General features: G+C 37.1%; 1 protein-coding gene across 4 annotated transcripts in view; it reads right to left on the bottom strand.

Annotated features, from left to right (window-relative positions):
* EPS15 (epidermal growth factor receptor pathway substrate 15) overlaps nt 1-12,438 on the bottom strand; it is a 165,746-nt gene that overhangs the window by 45,782 nt on the left and 107,526 nt on the right. For all 4 annotated transcript variants that reach the window (XM_082370521.1, XM_082370519.1, XM_082370520.1 and 1 more), the window contains 4 exons: nt 8,591-8,752; nt 7,990-8,187; nt 2,066-2,269; nt 2-118 (listed from right to left, as the gene is read on the bottom strand). In XM_082370521.1, coding sequence (XP_082226647.1) covers nt 2-118; nt 2,066-2,269; nt 7,990-8,187; nt 8,591-8,752 — 681 coding nt within the window. The remainder of the gene's footprint in view (nt 1; nt 119-2,065; nt 2,270-7,989; nt 8,188-8,590; nt 8,753-12,438) is intronic.

Here is a 12,438-nt window from a genome sequence, read left to right as displayed (position 1 = left end):
CCTCTTTTGAACGTCTGTCACTATTAAATTCAGGACAAACTTTCTCCTTAACAGCTGTAGTCACCACTTCGTTTTCATCAGTCACACCAGAAGGCGGTATTTCAGGACTACTTCTTGCCTACAAAATATTAATTCTTCATAGACTTACAATGTATTTTCTACTTGGCAGGCGAAACGGACAAAGAATAGTCAAATATTACTAAAAAATTTTAAAAGACAAGCAGAACATATTCAGTGAATGACTTCTCCCATAATCTTTCTTAAGAAAATGGTATTACCAAGCATCAAAGCCACTCAAGGCCAGAAAACTTCAGGTCTTTCTTAACTACTTCCCTTTGGTCATCCCCCAGCTATATTCCAAGTCTTGCTGAGTCTACCTCCTATCTCTTTCTTAAATCCTTCCTTTCTTCTCCATCTTCACTGTCACTATCATTCATTTACAGTATCATCATTTCTGGTCTGTGTTACTGTGGTAATAACCTTCCAACTGCCTTCTGCCTCCAATATGTGTCCTTCCCATCTGCCTTCTTATGGTAGCCAAAGCAATAGATATAAAATGTGAATCTGATCATGACTCTCTGGTTAAAAGTCCTTCAATGGCTTCCTATTGTTTTCTGGATCTAAATTTCTGATCTAAGAAGTGCAAAGGGCAATCTCCATTTCATACCACCCTATGTCTTTGAAGGATAACCTAGTAATCTGCATTTTGTGCTTAAAAAAATATTGTATAATATATCCAAGACTGCACTGTCTAAATAATATTAAGTCTGTTAATTTTACATCCTTAATATCTCTCAAATTTGTATTCTTCTCATCATCATCCCTCCTGTTACTGGTTAAGTCTAGGTTAAAACAATTCTCACACAGACCATTCCAACAGTCTCCTACCATATGGCTATGTGTCCAGTTCTACTCTTCAATCTATTATACACTTTTTTTTTTTTTTTTTGGCTGCAACGCACGGCTTACAGGATCTTAGTTCCCTGACCTGGACTTGAACCTGGGCCACGGCAGTGAAAGCGCCGAGTCCTAACCACTGGACCAACAGGGAATTCCCTATCCACATTTTTTAAAAGGTAAACTCAATCCTGTCACTTCTTGCTTAAAAATTCTTCAATAGCTACTCACTGTAGTAAGATGAATTCCCCAATGCTTCAAGATGAATCCAAATTTCTTACTCTCTGGTCCTTTCTGACCTAAAAGTGGTCATTTTTATCTAGGTACACATCATAATCACCCATGGAATTTGTTTTTAAAATATATGTACCTGGCTCCAACCCAGAAACTCTAGTTCAACAAGTCTGAAGTGCGGCACAGACATCTCTATCTTGATAAAAAGTACCAGAGGTAATGCAGGTAACCCCCTAGGAGAGAGCCTCATCTCCTACCAATACATTCCCCACCATCACAAAATATCCTCCAAAAACTTCTCATGATCCTGTGCAGCATGTTTTCTCCCATTTCATACCTATGCTAATGCTGTTTCCTCTGCCAGGAATGTACCACCTTCTCTGTTGCTTAACCCCTTCTCACTTCAATGGCCACTTGTAAAGCTTCCCTATGACATCTTCTCTGAGCCTCCTCCAAGCTGTCCTACCTGAATATCCTATGCTTACTTTATCACAGCCTTTTAACACAGTGTTACATGACTAGACTGTGTGCAGCTTGAAGACAGGGTTAAAGGTCTTTTGTCTCTGTAGCTCTCATACATAACAGCAGCACTCTTGCATTAGTTGGTGTTCTCCAAAAAAACCAGTAAATAAATGTCCTCAATGTTATGAAATAAAGAATTACTTTCAGCTTTGGGCAAGAGTACTTAAAAACTATTTTTAAAAGTTACTATCTACAGAACTACTATTCTGAAAACATGCTCTATAACAATAGATCAGTTAAAATTATATTTTTACACTAGTTAAAACTGTTATAACCCATTCTCCGCCTCTCAACTGTCTCAGATAAGGCAAGGCCATATATTTACATTAGGTATGATGTCAACAAAACTTCGATCTGAATCAATTTTTTTTTCTGAAGTTGATTATGAAATTTAAGGAACTATTAGACTCACTGGAGACTCCTGGTGTATGGACTCAGACTCTAGGTTGCTCTGGCCTTCAGTGTGCTCATTAAGATTGGCTGTTTCACTGCTGCTGGTGCTGAGACTGCAATAATCTGTAGCGCCATTCACAAGAATGCTGTGTGGACTACTGCAACAACTTAATTGATTATTATGGTTTTCCAGCTCTTTCATTTCCATCAGTTTCATTTGCATCTGTCAACACAACGCAGAAATACAAAATAGAATTTATTAATAGAAAGACATGTAATGTAAAAATAATTATATGCTTAGACTTGGTCAAGGATAAATTTGCTTCCATTAAGGAATGCAGCATGACTTAGTAATCCATCCCAGCAAGTTCTCCTCTTGAAATTCCAATATATATGGATTTGCTTTTTGTACATCTTCTGACGCTCTAAGAATTTTAATTCAAATATCTGCAAATTGGCAGTCTTTTAGAATATAATTAGAAAAAAGGTCAGGGTACTAGGAAAAAGATAGCACAGTGGCAGAGCAAGAGAAGATTTTGTGATGAAGCTTTAGGAGAGATAAAGGAAGTTGAGGGAGAGTACACAAGACTTTGGAGCCATCCATACTCCTATTGGGAAGAAGAGAAGTGAAGACAAAGGTGAAATAAGCTAGTGTCCTATCCTCTGGCATTACTTATTAATGGGCTAGAGCCCTAGGAAGTAGTCTCTAAATCTAAGGTATGCCAAACAGGTTAAATAAAGGATGTTTTTTTTACCTCAGTACCCAAGTGACTTTATACACCTGGGACAACAGTGGGACAAAAAGTGGTATGCAATAAATTGTAATATATATAAAAAGAAAAATGTGGGGCACCAGAGGAAGGAAAAAATGCTTATTTATACCAACGTCTACAATAAAAGCAAATTTACATATACCTCAAAGAAACTGAGATAGCAGAATCGAAAAATGTTTCTAGTGAAAAGGAATAATAAATGGAATTTTACTGAATAGCACCCATTTTCACAAAAAAATATATATTTTAATTATATTGGAGTCCTCTTTATTAGCATGTTGTATTTTTTGTTTTTAGCAAATATAAAAATTACCTATTGACATTTTGTAAATCAAGGCTCTGTTAACTAATCTTATTCCCCTAACATTCCCCATAAGGTTTTTAAGTTGCTCAATTTGGAATCTGTAATTTACCAAAGGTCTTTTCAGGGTCATAACCTGGGAAAAGAACATCTGGACTGGGAGACAGATGTAAATCTAGCTCTATCACCTTCTAGTTAGGTGATCTTAGTCAAAGTAACCTCTCCAAGCCTCCATTTCTTAATCCATAAAGGTAGTAAGAACTATCTCCATAGATGACTGTTAAGTGTAGCAAAAGATAGATTTGAAAGAACTCTGTAAAATGTAAAGGCCTATGTAAAAGATGGACAATGTGTGTAAAAGTGCCTGGCACACTGCATTTGTCACTATTATAGCAATTAAATTTTCCTGTTCCTTTTCCACTAATTCACTCTATTTTTAAAAAGTTAAAGACTTGAGCCTGAGGGTAGAGACCACAATTTTTGTTATCAACTTTGTATCTCCAACATCTAGCACAATGATGCATACTGTAAGTGCTTAATATACATTCACTGAAAAACACAACTGTTATGCTTATAAATTTAAACAGTGGGCATCAGTAAGCATATATGTACATATCTACCAAACTGCATTGTATTTAGGATTTAAACTAACAATCCAAAAATACTACACATTTATTAATACACAGCATAGGCCTTGTATATTCCTAGTGTTACAGAGCAGTGGCTTATGAACTTACTTTTACTTTAATCCATAGAAAGAAAGAGATTCCTTGACCCAGTAAATATATACGTTTGAACATGTCTCTCTGTGTGTATTTATATACATAAACACACATATATAGATGCATACATCATATATATAATTATACACACACACACGCACATACAGTGGTAAAACAAGTTCCACGAAGTAATACTTACCCTTACTGCGTGTAATGCATGCTGATATTCCCTGGTCTCCCTTATTTCATTTAAAAAATTTATCATGACCATTAAATCAATTTTAATGCCCACTACTACCTTGCAGTTTAAAATTTAAAACATTAATACTAAATAATACCCATCATACAGATGAAACAGTAGGATTAAATACTTGCCTATCAGAAAGTTCTATTTAGGACAGTTTGTTCCTTATAGTTATTTCTGAGACAATCAACAGAATCATGAACACAACTAGGCTTTCCTGTGTCTGGTTCTCCCATGCACCTGTCACTAAGCCTTACTCTCTACGTAAACTTAGAGGATACGGGGGAAAAAAAAAAAAAAATCACACAACTAACACAAGCTCTTTGCAAATTGTGCAAGAAAAGTACAATAAACATTTAGAGTGCCAGAAATACTTGGATAAATAGTATATATTGTATAAGTAAGTTACATAGAGTTAAGGTCAACGGTTCTTTGTTTTCTTGCAAATACAAGGTAAGAAGTAAAAATAAAAATTCAGCAAGTCAGAACATTTTTCTTTAGTTATTTCTTTTCCCAGAAAAGCTATAGTTAAGCTTTCGAGAGCAACTTCTTTTTTATAGGCCCTCTGTGGAAAGACATATAGTCACTGAGTCAAGTGTAACAGTTTGGTATGTTTATTCTTAAGGTTTGGAGATCAGACACAAGGATCTAATTCCTTTCACAGATACCAAATATATTCTGGCACACTTGGTAGTACAGCCTGCTGAAACTATTTTCCATGCTCAAAAACACTGTTTTATTTTCTCTCTGATAATTTATAATATCCGGAGTCCTTTCTATTTTTCTCATTTATGCTCCTTCCTTTGAAAGAAATCCTCTTTCAAAAAAGTCAAAGAAAAGAAAATGAAAAGACAAGCCAGAGACTGGGAGAAACTATTTGCAAATCAACTAACTATCTGATAAAGGACTTATCTCCAGAATACATATATATTTTTTAAAACTCTTATAATAATAATAATAAGAAGAAGAACCCATTTTTTAAAAATGGGCAAGAGACTTAAACAGATGTTTCATCCAAAAGGATATACAAATGGCTAATAAGCACATGAAAAGATGATCAACATCTCTAGTCATAAGAGAACTACAAATTAAAAACTATGAAGTACCACTTTACATCTACAGGAATGACTATAATCAAAAAGACAATTAAGTGTTGGTAAGAATGTGGAGAAACTGGAACCCTCATACACTGCTAGGGGGAGCATAAAATGGTACAGCCACTTTGGAAAAGTTTGGCAATTTAAAGTTAAAAAAAAAAAAGTTTAACATAACTTTACAATAGAAACAACTTTCATATCCAAGAGGAATGAAGACATATGTCCACACAAAGAATTGTATGCAAATACAAAATTCAAAGCAGCATTATTTGTAATAGTCAACAAGTGGAAAGGATCCAAATGCCCATTAATTGATGAATGGATAAACAAAATACCTTATACAATGGACTATAATGTTGTTACATGCTACAACATGGATGAGCCTCAAAAACATTATGCTAAGTGAAAGAAACCACATGAGAAAGACCACACAGTGCTTGATTTTCTCTATATGAAATGTTCAGAAAAGGCAAATTTATAGAAGCAAAACATAGATTAGTAGTTACCTAGGGGTAAGAGTGGGGACTGACTATAAATGGGCACAAGGATCTTTTGGGAGTGATGGAAATGTTCTAAAACTGGATTGGGATGTTTGAGCAACTCTAAAATTTACTGAAAATCATTGAATTGGATCCTTAAAACTGGTTAATTTTTTTTTTTTGGATCTTACACAGAACTCTGGGTTCAAAAATCAGTACTTGGACTTTGCATTTTAGCCCAGCAGGGCCACCCAAGTGACATTTCTGGGGAACAGAATGAACTTCCAGTAAATCAGCAAACTTCCACCACAAATGGAAATATTCAATTGAATATTTATAAGAAATAAAAAATTGAAGGTATACTGAAAAGAGAATGGTTTTTTATTGTTGAAATGCCTAATGCTTCAAGCTAACAGTTTAAACTAAACATCAGGATGTTGTTGGGTGGGGAGAGTAACGAACATTTTATGAGTGACTGCGCAATCGTGTTTGTTATTACTGAAGGAAAAAAGAAAAGGAAACACCGCCCAGTGCACCGTGTTCATTTCGATTTCCAATGACAGAGACTGTCATGGTGTTTGGTGGCAGAGTAGAAAGAGCACTGAAAAAACTGGTTAATTTTATGGTCTATAAATTATACTTTAAACAACAGTTCTTTTAAAAACTCAAAGAAAACTATTTTAAAGACTGTCCATTTATCTGGTACCATTCCCACTAGGATGACTTTCTTTTGGGTTTCCTACCTGTTTATTGAGTACCTACACTGGGACAAGAACTGTGCTAAATGTTAGGATAAAAATGTATGTTTCTAGACCAAAAAGCTCCATCTACTGAGGGAGATAGACACATAAACAAATGTGCAGGGGGAAATGTTATGATTGCTATAACAGAAGTACAATGTCCAATAAAGGCAGGGTTCAGAAAATGCCACAAAGAAATAAGAGGTTAAGCTATGTCTTGCAAGATGAGTGAGCAGGTATTCACCTGCCAGACAAGAGGGGGGAGGGAAGCATATCAAGGGGAAGGACTTCACTATGTATAATAATTAACTGACCAGGTTTTAGAAGATCTGAATTTTAGGCTGTGGCTCTTTTGAAGGCTATGTAACCATAGGCAAGTTACTTAACCTTCCTTGGCTTCAGTTTGTTCAAATTCAAAATGAAAGGAATGGGCTACATTAACTCTATGCACATCTAACCATCTTACCATCATTCTATAAAATATTATTCTCCATTTAGGGACGTCAAGAAATAGCATAGCGAAGGATCTATATTCTGGACCTACCGTAACACTGCATATTTATCTATATAAAGAACAATTTCCTAATTACAAAAAATACAGGTCTCTAAATGAGCAAAACTGATTTTAAGAATCCCAAAAGGGAAGACACTGGGTTATTATAAGCAACACATAGTGAGCAATTATTTACCAAACACTGTGCTCTAATGTCTCACTGGTTTTGCCTCATTTAAACTTTACAAGCAGCTCTAGGAGGTAGAGGAGTACTGTTAATTCTCCAATTTTATTTATTTTTTAAAATTTGGCCACGCCATGCAGCTTATGGGATATCTTAGTTCCCCGACCAGGGGTTAAACCTGGGCCCTCGGCAGTGGAAGGGCAGAGTCCTAACCACTCGATCACCAGGGAATTCCCAATTCTCCATTTTTTTAAAAATAAATTTATTTTTGGCTGCGTTGGGTCTTCATTGCTGCGCGTGGGCTTTCTCTAGTTGCAGCGAGTGGGGGTTACTCTTTGTTGTGGTGTGCAGGCTTCTCATTGCAGTGGCTTCTTTTGCTGTGGAGCAGGGGCTCTAGGCACATGGGCTTCAGTAGTTGTGGCACGTGGGCTCAGTAGTTGTGGCTCGCGGGCTCTAGAGTGCAGGCTCAGTAGTTGTGGCGCACAGGCTTAGTTGCTCCGGGGCATGTGAATCTTCCCGGACCAGGGCTCTAACCCATGTCCCCTGCATTGGCAGGTGGATTCTTAACCACTGCGCCACCAGGCAAGTCCCCCAAGTCCTCCAATTTTAAAGATGAGGAATCTGATACTGAGAAGACTGAGGCAGTAAGAAGCAGAGCCAGCATTTAAACCTAAACCATCTAACTACAAATCCTGCACACTCAACCAGACTCCAGTGATAACCATAAGATGTACAAGATACATGACAGTTTTAACTTATGACAGGTGACAAGAAGCCTATTCATATAAAATGACTGAAAATGAAAAATAAACTAGGCAGAGGGAGAAGAAGCAGATCGAGAAAACATTATTTACTAAAAGGATATGTGAGGGCCCATTTGAGTGTATTTTTCACTGCCACAAAGACTTACTGAACTTATTTCCTGCTGTGAATCTTGCAGGTGCTGCTGAAGAGGTCCCAGCTGCGCCTTCCCTGACTCCACACTCTCCTCCAACTCTGCTGTTTCTTGCTGTAGGCGACTCAGCTCTTCCCTAGCTTTGGCCAGCTCTTCTTCATAAGTGGAGATCTGTGATTCTTGACTAGTTAATTCAGCTTTCAGGGATGAGATCTATAACATGGAGGTGAATGAGAAGAAAGGGGGATTAAAAAAAGAAATGTCATTAAAACATTCCATAATGCATTATGCTTATTTGTTTAGTGTACTATTTTGGTGGTTTTTTTGATGTATTTTTTTTGTAGAAAAGGGCCATCAGGGGACTGATAGAGGAGAGTGGAAAAGCATAGGTACCATACCTCCAACTAAAATTTGGAAAACAAAATATATGAAGTGTCCTATTTCCCCTGTAATTTCTGGATGAAACATGCCCCATCTCCTTCAATTCCCTGAACTTCATGTTGACTAGACTGCCACCTAACAGTAAAAGCAACAAGAAGCAGAGAATGTTTCCATCTTAAGCCAGCAAAAGCAACTAAGGCACAGACGCAGGCAGCAGTAAACCGCCAGACGCTACCAGCTGGGCCTCCTCGGCACACTTCTTTCTGACTTCCTGCAGTTGCTCCTCCAGCTGAGCTTTCTGCTCATCCAGCCCTTCAAGCAGTTCCTGGACGTGCTGTTTCTGGGCCTGCAGTTTTTGCAGGTTAGTATTCTCCCTTTGAACTTCATCTTGAAGATCCTGAAATACAGGAAAATTAACGTATTTATTGTCTTTGGAGGCAGGGGAAGGTTAACAATTTATAAAAGCCTGTCTTAAGGGAAAGTAAAAAGTCGCATTAAGTATCTCGTGTTGATGGATTGGAGGATTCATAGCTTTAAATACAATCTTTACTTGAGGACTTCTTTCCTAGATTCCAGATTTAGAAACTCAATTTGCTTACTCAAATCCATCCTTGGATGTCTGATGGGCTTCTCTAACATATCAGAAACAGAACTCCTGGCATTTCCCCCACCACCACCATCTGCTTTATCCTCCATCTTCCCCCCTCTCAGTTTCTCTGGCCAAACAATATAGCATCTTCTTTGACTCTTCTCTTTCTCTCACATCTCATCTCCAATCTGTCAGCAAATTTTTTGCTCCTTCCTTCAAAATATATTTAAAAAACTGGCCACGTTTTTCTTCAACCTTGGTCCCAGTCACTTTTCTCTCTCTCCTAGACTGCTGCCTTCTAATTGGTTTCCCTTCTTCCACGCATGCTACCTTTCAGTTTATTTTCAGCACAGCAGCCACTGTTAAAAACCTACGTCAGATGATGTCACTCCTCTACGCAAAACTCTGCACTGACTCCCCATCTCCCTTACTGTAAAAACCCAAGTCTTTACAATGGCCCCACGTGATCCCATCTCCCAGCTTCACTTCCTACTGCTCTCTCCCTTGCCCACTCTATTTCAGCCACACTGGCCTTACTGCTGCTTCTCAAACATGTCAGATATGCTCCCTTCTCAGGATCTTTCACTGATTATCCCCTCTTCCTAGAAAGTTCTTCCCCCAAGTATCCACATGCCTCAATCCCCCATCTCTTTGAAGTCTTTGCTCAACTGGTAACTTCTCAGTGAGGCCTTCCTCACCACCACCCACCACCATCTCCCTCCACTGATTCTCCTTCATATACAGCATATAATTTTATTTATTTTCTAGAAGAGCTTTATTGAGATAATTCACATACCATACAATTCACCCATTTAAAGTGTACAAGTCAATGGCTTTTAGTATATTTACAGAGTTGTGGAACCATGACCACAACAATTTTAGAACATTTTTGTCACTGCAAAAAGAAACCCCATACCCATTAGCAAGTCACTCCCTATTTCCCTCCCAATCACCCCAGCCCTAGGCAACCACCAATCTACTTTTTATCTCTATAGCTTTGTCTATTCTAGATATTTTATATGAATGGACTCATACAACGTGTTTTTTTGTGACTGGCTTCTTTGCGACTTAGCATGTTTTCAAGTTACATCTGAGTTGGTATAAAATAATTAAATAGCTTTATGAGATATAATTTATACAACCATAAAAGTTGCCCATTGTAAGTATACAATTCAGTGAGTTTTAGTAAATATATACAGTTGTGCAATGATCACCACAATTCAGTTTTATAACACTTCCACAACCTAAAAAGTTCCTTCATACCATTTAGGAGTCAATTCTCATTCCCATTTCAAGCCCCAGGCAACCAGTGACCTGCTTTCTGTTGCTATAATTTTACCTTTTATAGACATTTCACATAAATAGAATCATATAATATGTAGTCTATGGTAATGTGTAGTCTACTGTATTCTTTTTTTTTGTTTTGTAGTCTACTGTATTCTTATACCCAGTATATTTTGAGATTCATCCATGTTACTGCATGTATACATAGTTTGTTCCTTTTTATTGCTGAGTCGTATTCCATTGTATGGATATACATTTGATGGACATTTAGACTGATCCTAGTTTTGGCTACTACGAGTAATAGAACATATTTCCTTCTACTAGAATGTAAGCTCCATGAGTCCAGGGATATTTGCGAATTTTGTTCACTGCTATATTCCCAGTTCCCAGTATACAAGAGGTACTCCATTACTATTTAGTGCATGATGAGTAACATAATAAAGATGTTAATTCTCTCCTAATTAATCTATACACTCCAATGAAAATCCTAACAAGATTTTCCAAGGAACTTGAAAAGCTTTGGAAGAACATATTCTAAAACATATTTGGAAGAACAAAGAAAAAAACCAAAAACAGCATTATAAAATGTAAAAAGGACTTACCCTATAAGATATTGTGAATTACTGGAAAGCTAAAATAACTAAGACAGTTTGGTTTGATGCAAGGATAGACAAATAGATCAAAGGAAGAGAAAACAGAACTTAGACACAGATCTAGATATACAGAAAAAATGATGAGAAGGCATGACATTAAAACTGACTGGAGGAAAAGAGAACTAACTATTCGTTAAATGATGCTGGGCATACCCGTATGGCAAGAAGGAAAAATTATAAGTCTCTAAATCATACCAAACAGAAAAATTAATTCCAGATATATTACAGACCTAATGTGAAAGACAAAACTTTAAAATGTGCAGAAGAAAATACAGATCTCAGTGTAAGAAAGAGTTTCTTAAAACAAAAAAAGATAAACCATTTTGAAAATGACATGTTTATTTATTCATCTATGTACTAGACCTTATGCTTAATGATAAAGGATACAGAGATTAGGGGCTTCCCTAGTGGCGCGGTGGTTAAGAATCCGCCTGCCAATGCAGGGGACACGGGTTCGAGCCCTGGTCCAGGAAGATCCCACATGCCACGGAGCAACTAAGCCCGTGCGCCACAACTACCGAGCCTGCACTCTAGAGCCCACGCGCCATAACTACTGAAGCCCATGAGCCTAGAGCCCGTGCTCCGCAATAAGAGAAGCCACTGCAATGAGAAGCCCGCGCACTGCAACAAAGAGTAGCCCCCGCTCGCCACAATTAAGAGAAAGCCCGCGTGCAGCAACAAAGACCTAACACAGCCAAAAATAATAAATAAATAAATAAATTTATTAAAAAAAAAAAAAGGATACAGAGATTAAAAAAAAATACCATGGGAAATCTCTGTACAAGGGAGAGTTGAGAGACAGATGAATGCAACCTTGCCATTATCATTACCACCATGAAACACAGCAGCCAAGATGGCCAAATTTACATATCCTCTGACAATTGGGGTTCCTCATTTGAACCAGAGAAGATCATTTGAATGACTATTTTCCCAATTCTCTGAAGAATGGTAAATTACTAGTACCACTGCAGATGCACAGGAGAGAGGTTAATTCATTATATACAAAGGATTCCATAGGGAATTAGGACTTGATTGTCTCCAGGAATCACGGGTGAGAAAGAAGAATGGATTGATAACTCCTAAGGCATGTGTCTTCACGAGGTGGGCAGAGATCTCGAAGAGAGTGAAGTAAAATTGTGAACACAAATTTCTAAAAGTAACAATATCTTTTAAATAACATACTATTCAAAGACCCCAATGATCATTCATCAGAATAAGAATCTAAGAAAATAGAAGAAAAACTTATCAGAAGAAGGTCTCTGAATGACTGCATGACTTATACAAGATAGCATCATCATAATGATAGCAAACATTTTCAATGGCCCTTACATTGTGCTAGGTACTGTTACAGTCTCTTTATATATATTAACTCATTTACACCCCATATGACAAATCTATGAGGTAGATACTATTATTCACATTTTACACATGAGAAAACTGAGGCACAGATGAGCAAGTAACTTGTTCAAAGATACAATTAAGCAAGTGATAAATTCAAACTAGGTTTGTTTTTTTTTTAATTTTTATTGGAGTATAGTTGCTTTACAATATTGTGTT

The sequence above is a fragment of the Balaenoptera borealis genome (genome assembly GCF_965194805.1).
Source record: "Balaenoptera borealis genome assembly, chromosome: 1".
Taxonomy (NCBI): Eukaryota; Metazoa; Chordata; class Mammalia; order Artiodactyla; family Balaenopteridae; genus Balaenoptera; species Balaenoptera borealis.
This window is presented reverse-complemented; position numbering and strand designations above follow the sequence as displayed.